The sequence below is a fragment of the Accipiter gentilis genome, chromosome 10 (assembly GCF_929443795.1).
Source record: "Accipiter gentilis chromosome 10, bAccGen1.1, whole genome shotgun sequence".
NCBI classification, from domain to species: Eukaryota; Metazoa; Chordata; class Aves; order Accipitriformes; family Accipitridae; genus Astur; species Astur gentilis.
Window position 1 is genome coordinate 5,076,082 of NC_064889.1, and position 26,570 is coordinate 5,102,651.

A 26,570-nucleotide genomic window follows, 5' to 3' on the forward strand; every position below is an offset into this window, starting at 1 on the left:
AAATGAGTAGAGAATCACGCCCAAAGCAGCGGCTTAAATTTACAAGTGGTACATCATCAAAGTTGAAGAGCTTATCTAAGTGTGAAGGTGATTCTTCAGAAATAATGCAGGCCTACAAGGGCTAATTCTAATCATTTCAATGTTTAGAATAATACCTAGGGATTTGAGACATGGCATGATGGGGTTTTTTACTTGAGCTTACAGAATATATGTATTTCTCAATGCATGTGATAAATAATAATACTCTCCTCTGATTAAAAATTATTAGGCCAACACTTAAACATATAAATCTCCTGTTATGTTATTTTGGAAACTATGAAGCTTACCGTTTTCTAGAAAGCAATGATACCCTTAAATTTAACCGGGTATTTAAGTATATGATTAACGTTAAGCACGAAAGCAACCTCACATGCTTAAACATTTATTTTTATGTTAATACGTAAAATGCTAAAATGCTATAATTTTTAAAGTTAGGCTTTTCCTTAATACCTTTTCTAGTTCAGGCATTAGATTACTTCTTTATCCTGTAGCCTGGGCATGTGTTAAATTGACAAATAGCCTCAATGCATATTAGAATTGGTTCCATTCTCCTTTCATCACATTGTAATGAGCTTATCTTTTACAATATCTGTTTAATATTATTTATTTATTGCTGAATTTAATCTATATATACTTCATTTTTTATCTTATAACTAAGGTGACTCATTAGTTATCATTTTGGGTGACATTTTTTCGAGAGCTTTGTATAAAGAACTTCTTTATCTAGATTTCCCACTAGCATCACTTTCGATAAATATTTTTACATCTTTACTGCATCACTGTGCTTGTATTTGCCATTGTCCTATCCGAAATGCTCAAATGGCTTAGGATGTTTATACAAAAACTGCTCGGACACTTTTTTTCTTTGTTGTGTATACACAGAGCACCACTGAATCTGTGTGCTTAAACCATAGAGCTAGCTCTAAAAGGACAATGCTCATAATGTGGTTTATAGGAAGACTAATGTTACTTCTGAACTCTGTTATCTTTTCTCCGAAAGCTTACATGTGATGTTAAGAAAATAAACACTGGAATTTTTTCAAATAGACAAAATTCTTATTTTTAATTTTTAATGTAGCATTCTGGAACATTGTTTTTGCATGGAAACGGTGCTCTGATTCCTGGTAGATGTTAGGAGGAATTTAGAACGTTCTTTGCTCCGAGCCTTGCCAGTAGTGGAGTTTGCAAAATGGAAAGAAAAGAGCTTGACCTTAAAACAGAAGAAGAGCCTAAGTGGTGACATATTCTGGTGATTAAATACTAGCAGTATGAGATCTGTTTATATAGAAGCAAAGAAATAATGCAGATCTAACTTTGAAGAGAAACTCTGGACTACTAATATAAAGACTTATTTCTTCTACAAAGTTATAAATAACCTGACATCAAACAAAAGGATTTAACTGTTTGATGGAATACTGTAGTTGCAGAGATTAGATGCACAGTTCCTGTTCAATGAAGTTATTAGTTGTTTGTACAAATTAGAACTGACATTTATATAAATGACAAATAAATAGAAAAGAAACATTAATAGTTCCCATACCAACAGTACAATTTTAAGATCCAAATGTTTATAATGGCCATGTTCAAGTTTGGAACTGTAGGTCATACGAGATAGTGGAAAAGGCAAGGAGTGTCCCTTAGAGAACCATTAGCTTTTTAGTCTGATTTGTTCTAAGAAAATTGTGTCTGAACATGAAATACATTATAGCAGAAGAGCACAGTCAAGTAGAAGAGCACACATTAATGCTTCATTTCATAAAAATGAAAGGCAATTCTATTGAGAAGGATTTTTTCTAGAAAGTTAGTTCACCTCGCCGTGATAATCACTGTGTTTGTTTCTAAGAACCTATGGAATACACCATTTCATGAGCAGCTTTTTCTCTCCAAGAGCTGAGGAAGGTTTTGCTTCGGGAAGCTTTAAACTTTACAAAGTTACGATTCAGCTCCATTTTCCTGTATCCACTTGATATTGGTATAACTTTATCTCACTTGTCATTTGATAAAAGAGCTGCATGCAACTTCTAATACTTGGTCAAAATTACTAAAAACCACCAGCCTGACTGTAGAGTACGAAGAACACAACATTGTCATGCAGAGTTGGTCACGCAAGAGTCGTGCACTTAAATGACTTGTAAGGTTTCGTTCAAAATGTTGACATTTGGGTTTTTTGTGGCTACAGATTTCAGTTTCTCTCCTTGGCAATCTTTCTCCTTTTTTTGCTTTCTTAAAGCAGCAAGAAGCAATTTTTCCTTTCTTCTGTGGATGAAAGAAACTGGTAGGCTACAGAAAGCCCCCCTAAGTCCCATTCCCTTCCTGCTGCAGTGTTGCCGCGCGAGCATCCCTCTGCTGCTGGGGAGACCTGGCAGCATGTGTGCAGTTCCAGGTGCTCAGGTGGCAGCGGGGAGTAGCTGGACATTGTCTCTACTTTTTTAGCTGGACATCCCCCTACCCCTGCAGCTCTAATTTATGGTGCCCTAGCAGTGCCATTGATGCCAGCAATGGATTTGCTCTCAAAGTTTCTGCATTTTTATGTTGCATATTTTTTAACAGCATAAACCATGATGTGATGCTAAGATATGGTAGAAGGAATAGAAATAATAAGCAAACAATGTGATGAAGTTAACATCTAAAGACACTCATTTTTTTAAATCTTCTGTTATTTCTGTGTAGTTGATTTCTGGAAGGCCATGTGAGCTGGCAGGCAGAGTAACCAAGTGGCTACTAGGAGAGATTCAGGAGAGTATCCAGGCTGCAGTGAGCTTGTCTGTTATTTGTCATGTGGAAAACACACCTGTACACCTTTGCGTACAAAAGCATTACTGGTGACTTCAGTAAAATGTCAGCTTTTGCAAAATCATTGCCTGAATGGTAATGGGAAATCTGTGATAAAGGAAATCATGGGGCAACACAACAGAATGAAAACTAGAGCTCAAGTTACGGGAGCTGCTCTGAAAAGTACCCACATATGGTGTTTCTATTTGAGAACACTTAAATCATATCTTCCAGTTATGTTTGTGAAAAGTCTTCAGCAAGTCTCCCAAAAATGAAACAAAAATGATGGAAGTGCACGTCTGTGTTCCTGAGTTAGCCTGGAGCTGAGGGCTCTCGTGTATATCCCATAGGTCTCCAAGAGCCAGCACCGGCTGTGTCCCCCAGCCCCGGACTTAAAGGACCCTGGAACAATGGATTATCGTTGGCAGCGTTGTTTGCCACACCGAAATGGATGTGGCGAATGTCTCCTAGCAAATGCACCATCTTGTTTAGTGACTCCCTTTGATAGCTAGGGAAGCTGCTTTGACCGATGAAAATCATACCCTGTTTTGGGCTTAGGCTTGGACTTGACAACCAGACCACTGTCGAACAATTCAGAGGAGAACAGCTTCTCACCAGACTTAAAACAATTCATTTTTAACCTGGAATACTGTGATGAGATTTTTTTTTAATTGTTATTGGGGGGGGGGGGGCCACGGGGGGAGGAAGCAACCTTTGAGGAAATAATTGAATAGAATGGTAAATATTATTATCATTTTAGACACATGATGAATGTCTTGTAGCTTTCGAAGTGTATGGATAATCTTCAGTAAATGTTAATAATCGATTCATAATATTATGGTTCTCTGGTCTAGCACAGTTTAGTTCACTCAGAACCTGTCTTTCTGAATGCTCACTTCTCAGTTCTTTTTTTTTTCTGCCTTTGCATAGACAGAAAGCATGCTGCTGGCTTTCTGTTCTTCCTGACCAGAAAATTAATTAGCCTCTTTGAAAGATAATTCCAGTGGGTTTATGGTATATATGGACAGAAACATGAATGATGCCTTTCCAGAGCTCCAAATGTCCAAGTGAAACAAGAAAACCTAAATCTATCAGTAGAACTAGACTAAATATTGCTCTAAAAAAATCAGCACTTCCACTCTGCAGTAATCCTGGACTAACCTTGTGTAGTACACAAGGAGTGAAAAAGCTCTTGGTCTGAGACTGAACTTTTTTTTTTTATTATTACTTGTAATAAAATATCTGACAATATTAAACCATACATGCATAGAATCACTGAAAACCAATCTGTGATCATAATCTTCCTTAAATCTCTGGAAGGTTGCAGGCAAAGTTTTACATTCAATTAGTTTTGCTTTTTTTAAAATGCTTTACGTATGTAAAATGTGTGCAATTACAACTTGGAAACAAAAATCTAGATTATCACCAAAAATACTACTCCATAATTAAAAATACGTAAGTCTTCACAAGGCAGCTTGACTGAACTAGTAGTTCTTGAAAAATCAGTAGCATGTATCTACGTTATATGTCTAATTAGGAAGTATGAATATATGAATTACCAGTTCACTGCAATTTGGGTAGTATTTGTTCAGTATTTTACATACAGTCATTCTTTAACTTTCTGGCTGACACTCTGGCTGACACTTTAGTTTTCTCAGTGAAAATGCTTTTTATTACTTACAAGGTGCTTATAAACTCAGTTACCTGCTTGCGAAGATACAGTTTCAAAGGCTAGAGGATTCTAACTTTAATTTTCTTGTAAAATTAACCATTGACTTGGTAAGAGTTTACTTCTGATTTGACATGCAACTGCTGATACGTTCTGTGTCATTGCTGTATCATTCAGAAGATCTGTATCTTATTAGTTATGAAGATTTTATTACCCCGCTTTGACAAAAATTCATACATATGCATTTAAAACCAACTGTAGTTTTCATTCACAATAAAAGCGATACAGAGAAAGATGAAGTGAAAGACAAATATACGTATATACAGTATGTAAATAGAATTAGGTGGTGTTCACCAAAACATCTTTCCCTTGCTAGTTCTCAGGCGAAGGTTGCCCCTGTATGCCAGCAGTTACCTCGCTGCCCTTGCAAGCAAGAAAAGGAGTCGCACTTCGATGATTCTTGTGCCCGCAGGATCATCAGAAAGTTATTTTGGGGCCCTCGGAGCTTCACAGAAAAATGAAATGAGCTGCAACATTCCCTTTGCTACCCAGAGGAGAATTGTACCCAAGTTATGTGGGTCCGTGTGGTTTATTAGCTCCCTAGGAAAGGCCTTCAGCCCGGGGAAGATCTCCTTCGCAAGGTGCCAGGAAGCAGCGGCAGGAGAGGAAGGCTGCTGGAGCTGTCCTGGGGGGAATGCAAGGAAGAACTGCAGAATCCAGGATGGAATATCCTTCCAGCAGTCACCTTGGGTCTGTAGCCAGACTCCCTACCTAAGTGACAAGGGAAGCCTTATCTCCCAGCAAAATGATGAGTTCCCCTCCCAACGTTATTACTGTTCCATACCACAAGGAGCTTTTAATTTTTTTTGATTGATTGTCCTTTTTTATTGCTCAAGTGCTGTGTGGCATATTGCTGGCTTTTGTCATTGTAGTCTGTTTTGAAAGACTGACTTTTATACTGCTTCAGACTTTCACAGCTAGAAGAATTGCAGCAAATGGCCAAGCAATATACTATGTAGTGAATATTGGCCCCAGTAAACTTGAGGAAAAAATGGCTTCCGTCTAGAGACTTTAGAAATCGTGAATCATGCTTTCCTAAAGCGTTAAACTTCAGAAATACCAGTACAGTGGATCAGGCTGGTTATTGCACTTGTGAGCGCAGAGTGCGCTTTCCAAAGAGTGGCGTGGGAGCATGGATTGCCTGGTAGGGCAGAAGAGAGTGCCTGACCCTCTGGCTATTGGAGATTAAGCAAATTAGCGGGACCTGCAGAAGGCTGTAAACAGGTGGGAGTCACAGAAGATAACTGATTGGCAACCTTGAAAGGTATAGCTCAGTAAAAAGTTCCCACAGGTCATCACATTAGTCCCTGTGCTGGGTAGGCAGCTAGCGTGGATGCAGTAGGCGCAGCGTATGTGGCATAGGAAAAGCTGGAAATTCAGACGGAGACCAAGCAGGGAAAATAGTGTTCTTAAAGGTGACTTTCAGCAAAGGTTAAACGTAAACAAAATCGGATATTAGAGTGGCATGTATTGTGCGGCCTTGCTAACCATCGGCTTATACGGTGTAGAGGTTGCTTCAGTTCAGCAGAGGAAAGGGTTGAAGAAGCTCTAGCCTCTCATTTTCAGCAGGCTTTTACATCGAGAGCAGACGGTACCAATGGCCAGTGCTTTCTGGCGTACTAACCCTCAATCCTGTCACCGCGCTCCGTAACAGGGACTCTACCCCTGAAATGTATCAGGGTCTTGAATTTGACTGGTAGCACAAAAACCAACTTCATTAATTCATCATGAAATAGCATTTCAGAAACGTATTTGCTGTGTCTCTTACCTGTGTGTATAGTTTCAGTCTTCAGAGGGTTATTCTCATGTTTACTGTGTAGGGCCAAAAATAAGCTAAGCTAAGTTGGTGCATCTTCTTTGGAATTTATTTAAGCTAAGTACAGGCAAAATCAATAAATTTGTATGAATACCTATAACTTTTGAGAGTAAGCAAAATTTTTTAATGAAATATAGAAAATATGAATGTGAGTTACCTGCTCTGGATAAAAAAAAAATAATAAAAAATGTGGCTTATATGAATTTGATAGGTCTCAATTCAGAAAAAGAAAACCACGAGCAAATATTAATGGAACCTAGGCACATATCTGAAGTTAAGCAGGTGCTTAAATGCTTGGCTATACAGAAATGCGATGATTTAATTAGGATCTGGTTACGTTTGACAGGCATATCTGACTTTCAAGCTAAAGAGAGAGAGCAACAAGAAAAGCTAATTCTAAGTAAGTAAGTCTGGATTCCAGTATGTGGTGGGAGGAAAAGCAAGCTTTCTGCACTGGATATAAGTAACGAGTTTCTATCTCATATTAGAGCATTTTGTAAGATGAGTATTCCAGGCCTGCAAAACTCCCTGGGATCATTAAGCCAAGTGACTGTTCAGTCAAGAGAAGTCTTTTTCCACCGTAAAGAAGTCATGGGCAAGGTTTTCATTTGTTTTCTTCACTGTTCATCTGCTAAGTCAAATGCTGGACTTCACTTTCTCTACCAGTTGACAGTGAAACAAGGAATAAGTGCTCTGCTAGAGATTTGTTTGGGTTTTTTTCCAGTAAGGGGTGACTCATGATTTTTTTTTTTTTTCCTCCAGAGTACATAATATAGTGTATCAGGTTTAGTAGCTGCATTAGTACAATGAGCTGAAATCATTAAATTGATTCCACATGTGATAAATACCAGATTAAAACAATCAGCAGCCCTTGTATATACCTTCTATCTTTAATGTTGATAACATCATAGTAGTAAAATGTTGAAAAGATAATGAAATAATAATTCCATGGAAGCTATTTGAGTATCTGCACTGTTAGTTTGGCAAGAGTTCACTAATTATCCTTGGTGGTTTTAGAACTGGTAAAGGAAGCAAAGTGTGAAATGAAAAATGTGAAGTCCCGAAAACTTCTTTTCCTCTGCCTGTTCATGCAAGTGTACAGTGGCCATTAAAAAGAAATCAAGAGTTCTGTTGTTCCGCCCTGGATCAGAAATACCAATTGTCATTATTTTAGTACAGTTACGATTAAGTACTTCTCTGATTATAGAATTTACGGTAGAAAAACATAGATTTATATAATAACCACTCCAGTTAATTTAAAATTCAAACAGTAATCACAAACTCGAAAGGCACCCTCTTGCTTACAGGCTTGTAGCTGGTAGTTCAGTTTAGAATCATCCAAATGCTTCAGTGATATTTTCCTCAAAACAATGTCTGAATGTATGCTTAATTGTCACATATTTGGCTGACTTTTAAAAATTCCTCCTGTCTTTAAGGGCATTAAGACATTTCTGCCAGTATTTTGAAAGGTTTTCAATGTCGTCTTTACTGGTGAACTGAAAAAAATGCAAACTATTACTTTGTTGATCTTGTTTTTAAACTGAGCTGCATTATCAACTGAGAGTGTGCTCTGAAGGTATTGTTAAAAGTGCTTTGAAAACTTGTAAATCCCTGTAATTTATGTTCCTGTGGTCTCAACTGCTTCTTTCTGTCCTTCTGGTTTTAATTTGAATGCAGTCTTGTCTGGGTGTGTACCTGTAAAATTGTGTTTTTCCAAGTACAATTTACAGTCGTGACCCTAAGTTTTACAGTGTTCTAACCTTATAGGAGCTTCCTCCTATGCCGAAAAGCCAACTTTGGGTCAAACAGCTCTTTCATATTATAATTGTCTAATCAAGGTTACTTGGAACAGATCCGATTTTGGCATTTTTTAGTTTATCACAAAGATTTTATAAGAATATCAAGTAAATTGGAAAGGTTCGTTTGCAGGAGACCAGTAATAGCATTGCCTTTTTTCTTCAGATGTACACAGTTGTAAACTTAGCCTGCTTCATGACAACAGTCCCATTTATCTAAACAATTCTCCTTTTAGAGTCGATGGCACTGATAGAAACTGAGATAAGAAATACATATGGGAGGATCTTTCTGAGTCTCTACTTACTGAAACTCCTTGCTGTGCAGCTTACAATCACCTTTTCTTTTTGGTGCCTGAGAATGCGTGGCAGACATCTACCATGAAACAGAGTCCTCTCTAATTGCTAGAGAGCACTCTAGTAAAAGATGATCGAGCTTCAGGAGGGTTTTTACAGTCCTGGTGATCTCTTTCTTGATTCCCCCCCTCTCCCCAAAAAACATGCTTACTGTGTGTAAATGGCAGGGGTTGTGGTTTTTTTGTTTCATAGCTCTAACTTACAATAGTCCCTTCGCTATAATTCTTTGTCTTTTGAATGAAGGTATTAAATTATCTACTTTATTGTAATCTGCAGATTAATCCCCTTCTCATTTACTTACTGTCTTTTTGGGTGATACAGGAAAAAAAGAAGTTTCACAGCCTTACATTCTTTGTGTTCCTCTGCAAGAAGAATAAGACTTGGACACTGAAACAGAACTTATTTAGACTAAATGTTATAAGCTTTATTTTTAGTATTTACTCCTCAGCTGTGCTCATTTTTTTAGCATGACTTCAGCACCCTTGGTGGTTAACAGGAAGAGAAGAACAGATAGATCACGTGTTTTAATTTTGTTATGTTTGTATTTTCAGATCATTGTACAATCTGGCCGTCACCCCACAGTGCTGCAAAAACTGTGCCAGTTGCCTTTCCAGTATTTCAGTGATCCTCGTTTAATCAAAGTGCTCTTCCCTTCGCTAATAGCTGCTTGTTACAATAACCCTCAGAACAAAATCATCCTGGAGCAGGAGATGAGTTGTGTTTTACTCGCCACGTTCATTCAGGTAGCTATTGCAGTAACGTAACAGTGGTGTGCAAGATAACTGCAACAGTTTTTCTTGCCTTTGCTGTGTATATGGAGATCATTTGACTGAAGTAAAACAAGTAAACAGCATTGAAGTACTTTAAGATTCTCTGCAGCTCTTTTCAAACCACAGATTATGCCTGTACTTGAGGCATCTTAAGCACTAAAAGGTAACCAAGTAGTTCAGGTTCTCGCTGTCACATGCAGAAACCTGTTTTCATTAAAGTTATTGGACATGCTAGGAAGAGTTGATGTAGATCCTGCTATATCAAGACAATTCTTAAAATACTTAATTTTTAAAACACTACTGCACATACAGCATATCTGAAATCGGTATATTAATGTGTTTACATACAAATGTACAGCTGTATACTGCATACAATAGATTTACAGAGAGAACTGAAGTTTATATATTTTATGCAGAAAATACACAGAACACATGTTACCCGTCTAATCTTGCAATCTGTGTTTTTGACAGTAAGCCACTGAGGTCATTACGAATACTGTTCTGAATAAGGATTTACAGCATTTTTGTTCCCTTTGTCTAAATTTATATGCTGTGCTTTATGTATCAGATTTTATACATGCCTCATGTTTTCCATACATTTTATTGACTGTTTCCAATGAATAAATGTAGTTTTCATAAACACTCTAGTATTAAAAAGTAATGTGCTTTTAGGAGTCTAGTAACTCTATATCAGTCACCTGAAAGTTACTGTTGTTGATACAGAAATGTTAGTCGAACTCTTTCCTGATGCTTTACAGCTAGTCCAAGGGTAGGCCACACGGATTTGGGAGAGAAAGCACAAGAACTAAATATTTACTAAAAGTGTTCGCATAACATCAAACTTCTGAGTGTGACTACTGTTTATCCTTTTAATACTAAAATAATTGCATAGCAGTTTAAAAAAAAAAAGTTTGGAACTTAGTATTAAAGAATTTGCTGTGTAGTAATGAACTTTTGGTTAAATACAAAGCTATAATTCATCATTGACTTTCGCATAGTGAAACTACAGATTTCAGCGTAGAAGTGGCAGCGGCAAAAAATAACTTGAGCATTACAAGTAAGTGCAGCAAGTTTAGTTTGGTTTTTTCAGCCAAAAACCATAAGAGTGGAGGAGAGTGTTCCCTATATGAATAATTACAGTTATTTACCTTGATTTCTGTGCTATAAGAGAGACAATGGCATTTAAATCCCCAGTAGCTACACCAAAGCTTAAATATATCTACAAGAGTCAACGTTATTAATTTGATTTCCAATTAGAGGTGTATCTCAGATGCCAAGTCCACATACTATTCTTGCAGGCTTTTAAAAAAGGTGTGATATTAAAATATGTAAGATCCTTATGTGCTGTAATGTCATGTCTTTGTTGACTTCACTGGTACTTGAGCATTTTACCCATTTTAAAATCTAATCCCAAATGCTGCGCACACACACGATACTGAAAGGAAGCGAGGAATGCTTGGATACCCACACACACAGAAGAGACTTGCCTCTCCACTTTCATTTCAACTCGCTGCTTGTCAAGCAAGTCTCTCATTTGCTTCAGTGGAAGGTTTGGGAAAGACTGTAAAATATTTCCCTGTGACTAGAAAATGAGATTCTTCCTGTGCCAGGGAATGCAAAAAGAAGTCCCATTTACGTAAAAGTTTGGTGGTGTGTACGAATATAACACTTAAATACAGTGTGTTAAATGTGTGCAGCATAAATCAAAGGAAAATGATTGCTGGATTTTATGATGACCCACGTTATACCTCCCTACCAACAGATTTATTTCCATCATCTGAAGATTGCATCATCCTTTTTATTTTTGTTAGTTCTGTTTAGATGTGCTGAATAATTAAAAAACATTTAGGAGTATCCACGATTTGCTAAATTCTATCTCTTATGTCAAGTAATACCGTCTCTGCTCAGTGAGTACTTGGAACAAAAGATAGGGTCTAAAAGCCCTCCTCGTACTGGGGCAGCTGACTTGCGTACTCGTGCGTTGTTCGGAGCAAAGTCGGTGCCGTTCCCGACTCCGGAGGATGCAGCATCCTGTCCGACAGCAGCAGGGATCGCACATCGCGCTGGGCGCTGAGATTAACTGCACCTCAGCTGGTTACGCAGCTGGCTGCAGCGTTGGCCAGAGTTAATCACCTCTCTGGAAGAACTTCACTTACTCTCAGGAGATCAGGACCTCAGGCTCCTGGGTCACAGCCGGAGAAATTGGGATAATTCAAGGATTTTGTAAGAGCGTATTTGGAGTCAGGAGTGTAAATCTAAAACTCTTATTTGTTTTAAAGAAACACAACTATAGTATAGTCCCCTTAAAAGTCATGACAATAACTATTTCCTAAGAAGACACAAAAACCTTGTTTTTTCTGTTGTGTATTAAAAGGTTTTTTGTTTTGGTTTGGGTTTTTTTCAAAAAAAAAAAAAAAAAGTATAAATAAATGTATAAAAATCCAGTATATATTATAGAATTCAAGTGCTGGCAGTATTCTGTTATGTAGCAAACAAGCCAGAGTTTGTTAATTTACAGATTTCATAAAATACTGGTATTTTTGAGTGACCGTGAAGACTTCAAAATGTTGGTTTAATTCCTCAGACGTAAGATCTGAAAATCTGATGCCTTTTTTTTTTTTTTTTCCCCGCTCTAGGATTTTGCACAGAGTTCAAGCCAAATGGATAATCAGTTATCTCAGCAGAGGGGTATGTCTCCAGTGAAATGTAATAGAGTTGCAGTTGGGTCACAAAATGTGTTGATATTATATTTTACTGTGATTTAATTTTTTTAATCCGTATTACGATGAAAGAAATACAGTAAATTGCAACATGATTTTACAATTTGGGGAGGGGGTCCCTAGCTTACGTTCAGAAACATACAGGTCTTCCAGTCTGCTACTCATGGTATCAGGAATTCAGAGTGTTAATCTTCATTAAATGCTACGTGGTATCATGTCTTAAAATGTGATACTGTACGTGCACATATTTAATTAGCTGTCACAAAGGCTACCTTCAAAAGTTTTAGGTTGCAGAAGTCACGCAGCCATGCCAATACACCCAGGATGCCAAAAATCGGTAAAATACTGCCCTGTAATGATTCTGTAAAGTTTCTCAGGTTGCAGAAGAGCTGCGATTTTTTTTTTTTCCCCCTCAGTTGTTGTAAATATCACGTAATATACAGTTAACCTCTTTAGGCCAAACATTTGGAAGATTCTTAGCTAAGATGGCTATTACTTGTTAAACACATCTGAAATTCAAGTGTGCGGTGGGAACCTGGTCTTGAGTCACCCGTATTTTGCTTAAAGTATGTCACTCGGCCAGTCATTTCTCTCTAATAGCAAGCAGAACTCCACCACCATTTTGCTGAATGTTTGGCAGAAGACAAGCAGTTCTAGGTCTAAAACATAAGCTTTGTGTTTAAAATTAAATTATAAAATTAACATAATTTTATGGAGATTTTTACGGTCAACATTATACCTCTTAGTCTGAAGCAGCCTCGTGCAGTGTCTGCAGCACAGACTTTCCAGGATTGTGTTTGCCTGAGAATCTGCTCGAGAAACGTCTAAAATCCAAGTGGGAAACTGCTTTTTATTTTCACTATTCAAACTGGATGAACTTTTAAACAAAGATGACTATGTGGTGACATGTGAGTGTAATTTCTAAACATTCCCCAGTTGCAAAAAAGCTGACTTAATAATAGTATAAGTAGGATTATTTTTATCCATTATATCTCTTGAATGTGAAGGATGGTGTCCCCCAAAAAAACAAATGGGAACAATAACGCTGCTGGGAATAGAACTTGAAAGCGCACACTTTATTGTTGGGTGCTGTGCTGCAACACGCTGCTCGAAGGGTCGGACCCTGCAAACCCGTGCACGCCTGTGTAGTCCTGTTCACGTCACCAGCGGTACTCGCAGGAGTAAAAGCTGTGTTTGTAATCGTGCTGTGAGCTTTGGGGAGTCAGGGAGCAAAACTCCTCCGCAGCCTGTCGTGGAAAAAGCAGAGAGCGCGCCGCTGAGGCTGCCCAAACTTGAACGAGGCCGAACTGCTCCCCGGTGGGTCCAAGAACATAAAACACGTAAAGATGTATAATGTTCCGATGCATAAAGCGGGAGCGCCTGATCCAAAAGCTTAAAAATCTAAGCCTTGGCTCATGAGAGTCCTCTACCCCCTTTTTGAAAGCCAAACCTCAACGGCTGGAGCTCCACAGAAGTGTCATCCCATGCTTTGAGAAGTTTTTGGTAGGGGGAGGGGAGCGAATGGCTTGAAGTATCTCGAATTGGCTGCGTGTTCATTATTCTTGTTTTATTGCCATCTTATCTTCAGAGGGATAACTTGGTAATTTTATGTTCTATTTTCAACAGAAAAATTTTTCAATTCTCAAGATTATCTTGAGCTGTCCAACAGATTCCCCCGCCAGTCCTGGGAAGAAGCTCGACAGTTCTTCTTGAAAAAATAAGTGCTGTGTTTGGTTTTAAAATCCCTGGCATCGTCACGCTGACCAGTTCCTGCTGACTACCTTCTTTAAAAGGCTATTCCGAAAAGTTTTTGATACTCTAAATACTTATGTTGTAGATACATAATTTGCACTATTTGTATCATAAGTACTGTAGATACTTTCAAGTTCTGTTTTGTAATTTTGACAATTTCAGTTTGTTTCATTCACATATCCTGTGTCATGACGTGGGTATTTTCTACCCTGTGATGTGGTGGTACTTGGACTGCAGAACTGCTGAAATAAGATTGCAAACAGAGAAAATGTGTTCTATATATCTTGTAATAAAATAACTTATTCTGTCTGTAGTGTGACTTCCGCGTTTACAAATGTTGGTGTCCTTGAATTACCATAAGCAACGCAAGGCTTGGAGAGAAAAAAAAAAAAAAAAAAGACTCCTGTGCTCTCTTTCCAGTTAATCAAAAGTCTAAAGAATTTGTCACCTTTAGCTCTGAGGAAAGTTCTCTTACCATTTTTTGGTGATTTGGGATAAATCACGTGACGCAGACTTTTTAAACCACACGCATTTTTAACATTTCGATAAGACTTTAATAATGCTTGTTTAAACCTCGTGATGTTCTCTGAGCGGTGAAGGTTCCGCGAAGCAAAATTAAAAGGTGAAAAACGGCAGCGTGTCTCGGTATAAGATTTATTTCCCGCGCCTCTCGCCGTAGCGCGCTCCTCGCCGCTGTGAGGGGCTGCGGGGTGGGAGGGGGGGGGGGAGCGGGACGCCGCTTCCTCAGGGAAGGCGCCGGCGGAGCCGCGCCGATCCCGGGCCGCGGGCGGCTGAGGGCCGCGGGGACCGCCACCGGGACCGTCCCCTCTCTCCGCCGGTCCCAGCGGCCTGGCCCGGCCCGCACCCGGGCGATCCCGACCCGCCGCGGCCTGAGGAGAAGGGGAGTGAGGGGGACGCGGGTCCCCCGGCCGTCCCCCCCCGCCTCCCCTCACACACACACCGGAGGCGATTTTAAGGGCCCGGCCGGCTCCGCTCCCGGGTGACGGAAACGGCTTCGCTTCAGTCTAGGCCCGGGAGAGCGCGGGGAGCTGAAACCCGACCCGGCTGGAGCCAGGTAACGGCGGGGGTGGGGGGGGGCCGCGGCGGGGTTTAGGGGGGAGGCGGAGCGGGAGACCCCCTTCCCACCTGTCCCCGGGCCCGGGGGGGGGGGGGGGGGGTCGCCCGGCCCGGCGGCAGCAGAGGAGCCCCTGGCTGAGGCGGCCCCTTCTCCCCTGCCGGGCTGCTCCGTGCGCCCCGACGGCAACTGCGGATCGGCCGCGCGGGCCAGCTCCCCCCCCCCCCGGTCCCCTCACGCCCGTCTCCTCGGCCCCTCCGGGGGTGGTGGAGCCGGCGCCGCGCTGCCCGTCGTCCCCTTGCGGGCCCGGGAGGCTCGGGCAGGGCCCAGCCCCGCCGCCCCGCTCCCCTCCCCGAGGGTGCGGGCGCGATTGCGCGGGCATGGGGCTGGGGGGGGGGGGGGGGGATGTGTGCTCGCCGCGGTTTAAGGCTGCCCGGGCCTGCGGTGCCACCGGGAGCCGGCCCTGAGCGCACTCCCGTCCGGGTAACGGGGAAGGAGCCGGGGCGGCCCCCGCCGCGCTCCTTCCCAGGTGATGCCAAAGGCAGATAAGGAGCCGCCGCCTTCGTCTAGACTCGGGGATGAATACACGCGAGGGGGACGGCTGGCCTCGCCGCCCCCGGGGAGAAGGGGAGGCGGCACCGCACCGCGGCAGGTGCGGGCACGACCCGGCCGGGCCCCGGGGGCTGCTCCTTGCGCCGAAAGGGAAACCTGCGCTCCGCCTCCCCGGCTATAAATAAGCGGCCCCGGTCGGGAAAGCCGATTAGCGCGGTGCGGGGGGGGGGGGGGGGGGGGGGGGGAGGCCGTCCCGACCCGCACCCCAGCCCGCACCTCGACCCGCACCCCGACCCGACCCGCTCCACGACCCGACCCGGCCGGCAGCGCGGCTCCGCGCACGGGGAGCCCCTCCGCCGCCCCTCCGCTCCCTTTTTTTTCGTTTCAATCCTTGCCTTTTCTTTTTTCTCCTTTTTTTATTAAGTCCAAAATATTTAATCCCACTATTCAACCGCTGACTCTGACAATAAATAACAATAACTTACGTTTGTTCGTTAAAGGCTCAAACAATCCGTCCTCCGTCCATTGATAACTTAACATTATTAGTACTGGTTTTCCCGTTAAAACAGTCTCGTTTCCGTGTCCCGTTTTTCCAGCGATCGTGCGGGGCCGGGCGCCGCGGCCCGGGAGAGGCATCGGCGTGAGATGAGGCTGGACGGCGCGGCTCGGCGGAGGGAGGGCCAGGCCGGCTCCGCGGCCGCGGGAAGGCGCGCACGCCGGGGGAGTCTCTCCCCCCTTTTTTGTATTCTCTTTTTTTTTTTTTTCCTCTTTCCTTTTCCCTTTCCAAAAAGGGAAGAAAAGCCGTCCCCGGCACAAGCGGCGGGCGAGACAGCCTGTCACCGTGCCGGGCTCCAGCGGGCAAATCCGCGTTTCTTTGGGGAAAAGAAACATCGAAATCCGCAGGGAAAAAAAAAAAAAAACCACCAAAACAACGAAATAACCAGGGCGGGGGCTCTCTCTCCGGTCTGGTGAAGGCGGCGAGGATCCCGGTGCTTTTTTGGCCGTCAGTAACATATTTTTTGTTTGTTTTTAAATAAGAATAATTAAAAAACAAAGGCGTTTGTCCGGCGCTCTGGGAGCGGCCCGGGGCCGGGTGTCTCATGCAGGGAGCGCAGGCATGCGGAAGTCCCGCGGCGGCGGGCGGCCGGCCGGGCCGCCTCACGTCTCGGCCGGGCTGGGCACCATGCTGTTGGGGGTGTCGGGGAGCTGGGAGGACAGCGAAGTCACGTCGCTGCCGGAGGAGGTGCCCAAGGAGCCGGACTCGGAGAAGGAGACCTGGGGGAGGGGGATGGGGAAGGGAGCGGCGGCGGTGAGGGCCCCGTCCCCGTCCCCGTCCCCCCTCCCGCAGCGCCGGGGGCTGCCCGCGACCCGACGGGGGAGGGGGTCGGGCCCGGTCCGTCCCGGCCCGTCCCGGTCCGGTCCGGCGCGGTGCGGGGCGGCTCACCAGCTGTTGGAAGGCGGCGGGTTGCTCCAGGTCGCTCTGCAGGGCGAACTCGCTGAGCGCTTTCCAGGGCGGTTGGTAGGTCTGGACCTCCACGGCGCTGCCCTGCACGGCACTCTCGTGGCGGATGGGGCTGCCGGCCACCAGCGGCGTCCCGGTGAGGCCCTGCAGGCTCTGCGGGCACACGGGCCTTCCTTCAAGCGCGGCTGCCGCCCGAGCCCGACCACCCCACCAGCCCCCGCCGCCGCCGCCGCCGCCACCACCACCTCCTCCTCCCTCCCCGGCGGGGCGGGCGGGCGGGCGCTCACCGTCTTGTCGCTGTGCTGCTGCTGCTGGAGCTGCTTCATGAGGATGGACTTCTTCTTGTCCTTGCAGCGCTTGTTCTGGAACCAGACGCGGATGACGCGGGGGCTGAGCCCCGTCATCTCCACCAGCTGCTCCTTCATCAGGGCGTCGGGGCGCGGGTTGGCGGCGTAGCAGGTCCGCAGCGTGTGCAGCTGCTTCTCGTTCAGCACCGTCCTCACGCGGGTGGTCTTCTCCGCCGCCTTGTGCGCCGGCGGCCGCGGGGCGGGCGGCCGCCCGGGCACCGGCTCTGCGGCGGGCGGGGAGGGCGCTCACCGTCAGCGCCGCCCGCCCGCCCACAGCAACCCCCCCACCCCACCCCTCCCCAATCACCGCCACCCCACCGCCCGCCCCGAGAGGGGGAAGCCGGTACCTGCCAGGTGGGCGGCGGGCGGTGGCAGCGCCGGGCTGCGCGGACCGCGGGCGGCGGCGGCGGCGGCGGAGCCGTCGGGGGTCGGCCCGTGGTCGGCGCGGCAGAGCAGGTCGCGCTCCCGCAGGCAGAACTGGTCGCCGGGCAGGAGCTGGCGGCCGCAGGCGGCGCAGCGGAAACACTCCAGGTGGTAGACGTGGTCGCGGGCGCGCATCACCAGGTCGCTGCTGCTGAAGGCCGCCCGGCACTGGGCGCACTTGATGCCGAAGAGCCTGCGGGCAGAGGAGGGGAGGCGACGAGCCGTCAGGGTCGGCGGCCGCGCCGTCGGGGCGGCTCCGGCGGCCGGGAGTCAGCTCGTCGTTTGGGGAAAATTCGGGGGGGCGGGAGGGAGGGCTTTTGTGCTGTTTCGGGGTTCGGTTATTTGGGTTTTGGTTTTGGCTCTTGGGTTTTTGTGTTGGTTTTGTTGTTTTGGTTTTTTTTAACGAGCGTCGGCGCATTCGAGGTCACCTGCTGTAATCCCGCTTGCAGTAGGCCTTGCCGTCGCGCAGGAAGCATGTGCAGGTCTCGTCCAGGGGCTGCCCGCACTCGGCGCACTTGAGGCAGGCGACGTGCCACTCCAGATCCGGCGACACCCGCAGCAGGAAGGGGTCCTGGATGCGGCCCCCGCAGCCCGCGCACAGGGCCAGCCCCGGCCGCCCTGCCGGGAGCGAGCGGGACACGGTCAGGGGCAGCGACGTGCAAGAGCAGAAGCGCCAGGAATTAGGAAAAACCACTTTTTTAAAAAAAAAAAACCAACTTTTTTTCCTTTTTACTTACTCTTTTTTTTTTTTTTTCAAAATAGGAAGAAAGAAGAAATAAAGACGGAAACACGGAGAGAAGGAAAGGATGGAAAGACGAAAGGAGAGAAATAAATACAGCTAGAAACTAAAAAAAAAAAACCAACCAAAAAACAAAAACCAAAACCACAAAAACCCAGAAACTTGATGGAGGGAAATAAATGCAGAAAGACCGAGACATAAAAGTAGAATTTCGGAAAAGGAAATAAAAGCAGAAACACAGAAACACTAAAACAGAAGCTGAGGAAAAAGTTAAAGGAAGAAAAAGAAATAAAAACGGAATGACGGAAAGAGAAACAAAACCCGCGAAAACCCAGAAGGACACAGTTAAAACGGGAACACGGAGAAATGAAAACAGCAAGAGACAAGGAATCAGAGAGACGGAAAAAGCAATAAACCCAAACAAAACCAGAAGAACAGAAAGAGAAAGAAATAAATGAAAACGGAAAGAGAAATTTTTTAAAAAAGGAAGACAAACCGAAACGCGGACAGAGAGAAAGAAAGAAAAACGGTAACGCGGGCAGGGAAAGAGAGAAGGAAAGAAAGAAAACGCAGAGGGCAAGGAGAGAAACAAATGGAAACGGCAGAAAGACACGAGCTCGGCAGCGCGGAGAGCCGAAAGGACAGGCATTCGGTAAGAAAAGGGAGCCGGCGGGGCCGGGGAGCGCCGGGCACCAACGGGAATAGCGGCGCCGGAGATGCCACGGGCCGAGCCCGCAGCCTCCCGCGCCCGCCGCGGTGCCGCAGCCCTTCCCGGCGCTGTCACCGCGCCCGCGGGTCCGGGGCGGCACGGCGCGGCACGGCGCGGCGCGGCACGGCACGGCGGCCGCCAGCCCGCCCGACGGCAGTCGGCGGCGGGGAGCTCGGCGTCCCGCAGCGTCCCGCCGCTCCCTCCCTCCCTCCCGCCCCGGCGCCGCGTTGTGCGCCGCGCTGCGCTCACTTACTCTTGGAGGGCTCCCCCATGGCGCCCGGGAGCGGCCGCGGGAGGAGGATGTCCACCATGCGGGCGGCCCCCCTGCGCACCGGCCGCGATGCGGGATGCGGGATGCGGCGCCGCCGCTCCACCACTACCCGCGCCGCGCGGGGCGGGGGCCGCGCCCGCCCCCCCGGGCCCGCCCCGCCGGGCCGCGCCGTGATGTCAGCGCGCACCGGCCGCCGGAGGGGCGGGAGGGGGGGGGGGGGGGGGGGGCGGCGCTGACCTCACCGCGCGGCCCCCAGAGGCGATTGGCGGCCGCGGGGAGGGCGCCCGCGGATTGGCCGTGGTGAACAATGGGCGCGCGGCGGGGCGCGGAGCGGGGCGCGGGGCGCGGAGCGGACTCCCCACGCCGCCCCGCGTGGAGCCCGGCTCGGCGTGACCCGACGCCGCCTCGGACGGACGGAGCGGGTCGCCCCTGAGCGACGCGGGTAGAAGCTCCTCCGCGGGGGCGGTGGGTGCGCGGCTCAGCGCCCTAGCGCCCCGGGAGGCCGCGGCACCCACCCGGCACCCGCGGCCGCCCGCGGGACCCTCCGACCGCCTGGCCGGCCGCCCCGGCCCTCTAGGCGGAGGGGACGGCGGCATCGGCAGCCCGAGGAGATGGAGATTCATTTTAGCTTCCCGCCTCCCCCCCCCCCCCGCTCTCCCTGTTATTTCCCTTGACTTTTACTTCGCCTTTTATGTTCTCCTTCTCTTGTTTCCCTTTTTTCCTGTTCCTTCCCCTCTCCCTCGCCTTTTATTTCGTTGTCCCTCTTCCCTGCGTTTCGGCGTGCCGCAGGCAGGTGCCCGCGGACGGACGCGGCGGGACAGTCGCCGGCGCTGCGCGGAGGCGCATCCCCGCGGCGGACGGGAAGGGGGCTCCGCGGGGGACGCGGGCTCGAAGCTGCGGGCCCGCGGAGCCGTGCCCCGCTGGGCGGGGGGCGGTGCGCGGAACGGCCGCCCCGACGGACCCGAGCGGGACCGCCGGCATCGTCGGGGCGGCCGTCTCGGGCAGCAGCCAGCCGCGTGATGAGTCGAAATTAGGGGGGAAAAATAGTATTTTACTGCGTTTTCATGCACCTGATCCCGTGCTGCGCCTGCAGCTGAACCTCTCCTGTTGCTTTTTTTATCCCTTCTATTCATTTTTCCTCCCTCTTTCCCCCCAGTCTCCAAGGGCTTCCTGTGCATTAGCAGAAAAATAGGGAGAGTGCTTCAGCGGCCTTTGACTCGGTTTTAAATTCCCAAAGACTTCGCAGCACAGCGGCACGAGTAGCTCAAAAGGTCCGTGAAAGCTTATACGTGCTGGAATTGAGATTGCTGCTGTCGTGGGGCTTCGGTCCTGGCCCTCCCCTCCATGCAATCACCTTCTTGATTTTACACACGGAATTTGACAGGCGTAGACCAACCTGTATGGCTTGGGAAGGACATGGTGACTTTAAATTTTGGCTCAGGAAGGGCAGGCTGTGCCCATTTTGCTCGGAGGAGGGAGGCAGGATGGGTTTTCCAGCCGACGCGCTTGGTTTTTGTAGGAGTCGGGCGCTCTGTAGGTACGAAACCCCAGAAGCTGCTGCGCCTTTGAGGACCCCGAATGTCGAAAGCAAACATTTAAATTTGCACAAGAGTCGAGGGGAGAAGCAGGATGGCGTTTGGGGTGCCCACTTCAGCAGGGGCACGTGTCGCCAGGGGATTTTGGCATCCCTGCCCGCCCCTGCATGTGCGACGGTGCAGAGGTGCGGTGTGGCAGTGACGTCCTCGGGGCAGGGCGAGCCCCCGTGTCCCCTGCCTGCGTGGCAGTGGCAAGGGTGGCCGTGGCGCCTGTCGGGGTTTGTGGTCCGACCGCTGCCTGCCGTGAGCCTGGCTCGTTTGCCAGCGGCAGAGCTGAGCTGGGAGGTGAGCGATGCGAAGGGCATTGGAAAAGTTTGGCTGGCTCTTCAAAGCAGGGTGACCCTGTGGGACGGGTGACAGGAACCTCCACAGCGCTGCCATGGCCGTGGGGCAGCGCGGGGTGTCCTGGCCATGCCTGGCAGGAAAGGGGGTGCAGAAGGATGACTTCAGTCTGAGCCGGAATCCACGGAGTCCTGAGTGAGTCAGTATCTGCATGTGTTAACAATAAAATGCAAAAATAAAATGTCAGAGTGATAGGAGAATGAGACACGTCTAAGAATACAGCAGCTTGGCAGGGATGCTCTATGTTGCATCACCCTTTTCTCACTCGAGGGCAGGGTCCTCCCTGCTCTCCCAAACCTCCCATCAGCTTAGGAATAGGAAAGGTTACAGCTGAGCCAGCCAAACTTTTCCAAACCGGCACAAAGCTGTGCTGCAGGCACACCTGTGTGAGTACAGAGCGGTGTGTTGACACCGGGCAGGTATGGTGGGACTGGACTGGGTTTGTGACCGGGCAGGTAGGAACGGGGTGGGCAGTGCTGGCATGGGCAGCTTAGTAGAAAACCCCCAAAAAGGACTTGCCAGGGAAATGCCAAAAGACCTGAACCTCCTCTAGGTGATGTATGAAAAACTTTAAAATGACAACAGGTAATGCCAAGAGGCATAAAACCAGCCCGATACCACCACGGTTTTCAAGCAGGTTAATTGTTGGTTCATCTGAGGTGGGCGTACGGGAAAGCACGTCATAAAACCGTAGAATAATTCAGGTCAGGAGCGACCTCTGGAAAAACCGCTTTCAGGTCGCTTGGAACTGCTAGAAGCATTTGCTAGTCAAAACCAAGTGCAGTCTCTCCTGACACACCGATTACTCCTTGCTCTCCTTCACCCAGCGTCCAGAGTTTCCAATCGCTTTCGGGGTAATTCCAGTCGGGTTTGGTGCGAGAGCTGGCAGGGGCTGCCTGGCCGCGGGGTGAGGCTGGCTAACAGCGCTTCCCGCTCTCTCCGGAGCAACTCTTTGGTTTTTGCTCCCAAATAGAAATACAAGTTCCCTCTAGAAAGGGGAAACGGTAACAATTTTTTTGTTTGCAGCAGATTGCAAAGGCAGTAAATGCTGATTCTTTCAGAGCCAGCCGTGGATTAAGTCCATTATAAAATTAAAACAGATGGAACACAATTTCACTTACATTACAAAAAGGACAGGAACCATCTGCAATAAGATTTAGCATTGCAAAGCTATTGTTATCATGTTACCATTAAAACCTTTGATGAAGGGTTTTCTTTTCTTTCATAAACTTGTTCACATGAAACAAATGTTTTATTTATCCATCTTCCTAAGATAATGGTATTTTATTTAAAAAGATGACATCTCTCAAAAAAACAGCTCTTAGTCCTAACAGAACATATGAAAATAAAGAAATGTTGTAAAACTCCAGCATCAAACCGTTGGGGGCTTCAATGGGGAGCCGGTAGCAAAAGGAGGAAAGTCCCTGTCCATTTTCCCTTTAAAAAACATTTCCTTGTGTTTTGGGACAATGTCTGATACTGAAAATAGATAATTAATGAGATAATGGGATACTGCATGTCACCTCCTGTCCAATGGGATTATCTGATGGCTAATTATGGACAGATTGTGATTAATGTGATTATGGATTGGATATTAATCTGATTCTGGATTGATCTAGTTATGTTTTAGTCTGCTCCAAATGGTTAATTGGATCTGAGATAATAGAAATGCAGCTTGCACCAGATTTTGCCACATCAGTTGATGAAGTATCTTTTGATCTGGGTGGGTTGCGAACAATAAATTATTTACAGCTGTTGAGAAAATGACTCTTCCTTAGAATGTAGTCATTCATTTTATTTTTGAGAGCCTTTGAAAACAAAATCAATATCCTTTTTAAAAGGAGATGTTGACAAAAGAAAGGCACGTACATAACTCACAAACAAATGTGACGAAATTAAACAGTGGTTAACCCGGTGGCCTAATGTCTGGTGATGCATTTGAATTGCTATGTGGAGCTTTGGGCTCAATTCTTCTGAGACCAGCAGGGGTTGGGAGCATTGCAGGGGAAGAGGGCCCAGCTCTGGGGAAAGTGGTATTGCACAAGAGCTACTGCCAGCCCTGCTATTGATTAAGAATCAGCCATGGTAAAATGGCAAAGGGACCCCTTGCCATTTTTCCCCCCTCCAGACAAGAAGGACTCAGAAAGTTCATGGGCGTAGAAAGGACTCATTGGCCCATCTCATCTGGTCTCCTTCATACCAGACCATGCAACTGGACCCACTATTATTATTTTTTCCCCTCGCAGTCAGCCTGTTAATTTATGGTTGACCTCAGTCATGTCTCCCAGAGATGCATCTGGTCTTGATGTAGCCTGCCAGTGTGGGAGAGGCTGCCCCACTCCCTGCGAAGCCATCCTGCTTGTTAACTACTTTCACTGAAATGGCAAATTAAGTGTATATTTTAGGTTCAACCCCTAGGCACTGGATCTCATTATGCCATTATCTGCGGGATTAAAGGCAACGGGTAAGTTGTAGCATCTTAGACTTCGTGACAGGGCAAGTGGGAGGTGCATTAGCCTTCATCACCCACCGGCTGGCATAAGCGGCAGGTAACTTCACCAGAAGGTGCTCCTCTCTCGCAGGCTTTGCAATAACAGTATCAAAAATGAAGCAGGTCCCAAACCGCTGAAAAGAGAGGCCTATTGCAGCTGTTGCGCTTAGCGCTGAAGTATTATTCACTGAGCTGAAACTGAAGGAAAAAAGGAAAAAGCAACTTTCCCTGAAGTGCTTGCAGGCATGGAAAGGGCTGTTCCCCTGGGGTGATTTCACGCGCTGGCTGTCCCTGCCTATGCAGGAATGGCTCGGGCTGGCACGAGCGGGAATACAGTGGCATCTGGATTCCTCTCCAGCAGCGTAATGGGCAGAAAAAGCAGCTACCTGTTTAAAAAATAATGCTGCTGTTAACCCGGCAGAGAATTTTACAAGCATCTCCCATTAGCGACAAGGCGAGCTGCGCGCCGGAGAAGGGCGGCAGGTCGTCGAACGCCCATCGCAGGTGTCTGCTCTGGGAGGGGAGCAGAGCTCTCCCCGCTTCCCTTGTCCGCACAAACCACCGCCACTCCTGGACAGGACGAGCTGCCTTCTAAGGTAACCGGAGCCTTTGCTTCCTTCCAGGAGGTTATGAAAGTCCCTTTTTGCCTGTGACCTCAGCAGAAGGGGCTTCTTTAACTCCTCTGGCGATCTCTTTCTCTAGGAACATGCTCCCTGACTCCCTCATTACTTGATCGGCACATGCAAATGATCAGCAAGTGAGAGGAGTTCATAAGAAAGGGAAAACACCTGCCTGTGGTGGTTTTGTAGGCTCAGTATCAGTAGAAGGGTTGTCCCTGCTACGAGGTGGTTTTGGGGAGCTCTGTCCCCCCCTTTGGAAATGGGGCTCATGGCACTGTCCCCTTCCAGAGGGCTGCTGTAAGGCCTCATGGGAGACTAGCTGCTGATCTGAGACGCACAGGTGAGTGGTTGTAAGATGATCTGGGCAGAGCATTAAGCACACCTGTGATGGTGTTTTACTATAAAGGAACTCAAATGTCAGATATGTTGAGAGGTGGTTTTGTGCCAGTGAGGAGGAGCAGGAGCAGCGGTGAGCAGGACCATGGGGAGATGAGGGTCCATGTCGTTCAGAGGGTCCCATGTTCGTGGCTGCTGGGAAGGGGTGAGTGCAGGGGGACAGGCAACGTTCGGGGTGGCTGAACCACTTGGTTCATCCGAGCTTGCAGTGCTTGGGCGCAAAACAGCTAGTTCAGCAGCAGAGATCCCTGCTGCTGCCACTTCCAAGGTGGGTTTTTGTCCCGTCCTTCCTTGCTGCTGCCCATCCGGTGCTGGGCCGCGGGTCCTGCCCTTTGGCTCGGAGAGCCCCGCTGAGCCATAAGCAGGTTGCAGTTGCTTTAACGTTATTGGATTTTGACAGATTAGGAGGCGAATCCTTTCGTGTGTTGGGGAAGCTTCCCAAATGAAGCTCTTTTAATTTATCTGAGTCAGCTATCCCCAGAGTGATTGCAGGAGTAGTAAGTAAGGATGACCTGTGACAGAGGGGATCGTCATAGCAGTAATAAAAAAATTCCTGTCCTCCACTAAATCCCTTAGTCATGAGGCTGTATTAGCTGGATTCCATATGTTTTAATTAGGAATTATGTATTTTAAGAGAACCAATCCGATTCTAGTGGAGACATGATTACATATTTGTAATGGTTCTCATTTCATTTGGCTTTTTTAGAAATAACCAATACCGGTACCTGCTCTTGCTTGCAACCATATTTGTAAAAGTTTGAGTAATGTGTTGATGATTTATTTTTTTTTCTTCCCCCTCTCTCCCTCCCAACAGTGTGAAAAAATGTAATTCCCTTTCCAATGCAGAAATTGGGTCAGCAGATCCTAATGAAATAATCCTGGATAACAATGCACCATACAATGATCAGCTTCCACTAATTAATGATTAATTTTTCTTTCAAAATACAGAGTACTATCCTCTGCCTGCAGCGGACAGTGACTCTACCGTCAGTGGTACCTGTTTGTTGCATGTTTTACCATTTTTATTATTGTCATGCCCTAGGCGGGAAGGTCAAACAGAAGAAAGCTTTTTGCCACAGTTCAGCTAATATGGATCATGCTGATATAATTCCTACCTAATTACGGTTATAAGCTCCTAAAACACTGGCCATAAGTGATAAAGACTTCCTTTGTGCTTCAGGGTGTAATCCGCATCAAGCCAGTTTCAATAAGGATTATGTCCATCTGAAGTGTTAGTGAGGTTTTGAATCAAAATTATAAACAGAAAACATAATAAAAAGCCTGTCGTGTCTCTGGATTGGCGACGCTACACCTTGAAATATGACCTAAAGGGTGGTGATATCATTTGCTCATGAAAATACAATGTATGCTGTTAAGCCAGATACATAGTGAAAGGATCAATTTATTCTGAGCTATGATGCAATTAGGTCAATTTTGGTAGTAGCTCACTTTTGTTTTGGTCTGAGGTATTAAAAAACAAACTGGGATGAGATGGGTTTGTCTGTTTGGGGGCTTTGGGGTTTTTAGGTGCACATGTGTTTCTTTTTATTAAAGATTTTATCCCCATGAGATGTGCATGTTGGAAGCTCAGTTTTGGAGCTTAAAATAGGATTATGAAATTGCGTGCCATGCTTTTGATGAGTAAAACACCTTAATTAACAAGACATAATGGCCAAATTAAGGATGCCCAGGATGTTCTTATTTTGTATCCTTATTTTGCTTTTGTTGTTCCTTCTGTTGGATTACCTAGGGTGCAGATAGGGATTTCTACACTGTATAAAACTTCACATCTGTAAAGAG

The 26,570-nt window shown here is 46.9% G+C and overlaps 3 protein-coding genes across 8 annotated transcripts in view; 2 read left to right on the plus strand and 1 right to left on the minus strand.

Annotated features, from left to right (window-relative positions):
* Positions 1-14,383, plus strand: part of SCAPER (S-phase cyclin A associated protein in the ER) — a 170,501-nt gene extending 156,118 nt beyond the window's left edge. For all 5 annotated transcript variants that reach the window (XM_049811461.1, XM_049811460.1, XM_049811457.1 and 2 more), the window contains 3 exons: positions 9,058-9,249; positions 11,913-11,964; positions 13,623-14,383. In XM_049811461.1, coding sequence (XP_049667418.1) covers positions 9,058-9,249; positions 11,913-11,964; positions 13,623-13,717 — 339 coding nt within the window. In that variant the 3' untranslated portion in view covers positions 13,718-14,383. The remainder of the gene's footprint in view (positions 1-9,057; positions 9,250-11,912; positions 11,965-13,622) is intronic.
* A 1,409-nt stretch (positions 14,384-15,792) lies between these two features.
* Positions 15,793-19,461, minus strand: ISL2 (ISL LIM homeobox 2). The gene is made up of 6 exons (XM_049811495.1): positions 19,309-19,461; positions 18,036-18,225; positions 17,532-17,800; positions 17,125-17,408; positions 16,820-16,990; positions 15,793-16,650 (listed from the first exon to the last, which is right to left on the minus strand). Exons 1-6 carry the CDS (start codon positions 19,364-19,366, stop codon positions 16,534-16,536), a joined length of 1,089 nt encoding a protein of 362 aa, XP_049667452.1. The 5' UTR covers positions 19,367-19,461; the 3' UTR covers positions 15,793-16,533.
* ETFA (electron transfer flavoprotein subunit alpha) overlaps positions 18,400-26,570 on the plus strand; it is a 44,346-nt gene continuing 36,175 nt past the window's right edge. The window contains exon 1 of one of the 2 annotated variants that reach the window (XM_049811478.1): positions 18,400-18,998. In XM_049811478.1, the coding sequence (XP_049667435.1) occupies positions 18,939-18,998 (60 nt within the window). In that variant the 5' untranslated portion in view covers positions 18,400-18,938. Of the gene's footprint in view, positions 18,999-20,795; positions 21,207-26,570 lie in introns of those variants that run through there. The other variant, XM_049811477.1, reaches the window with a different exon arrangement.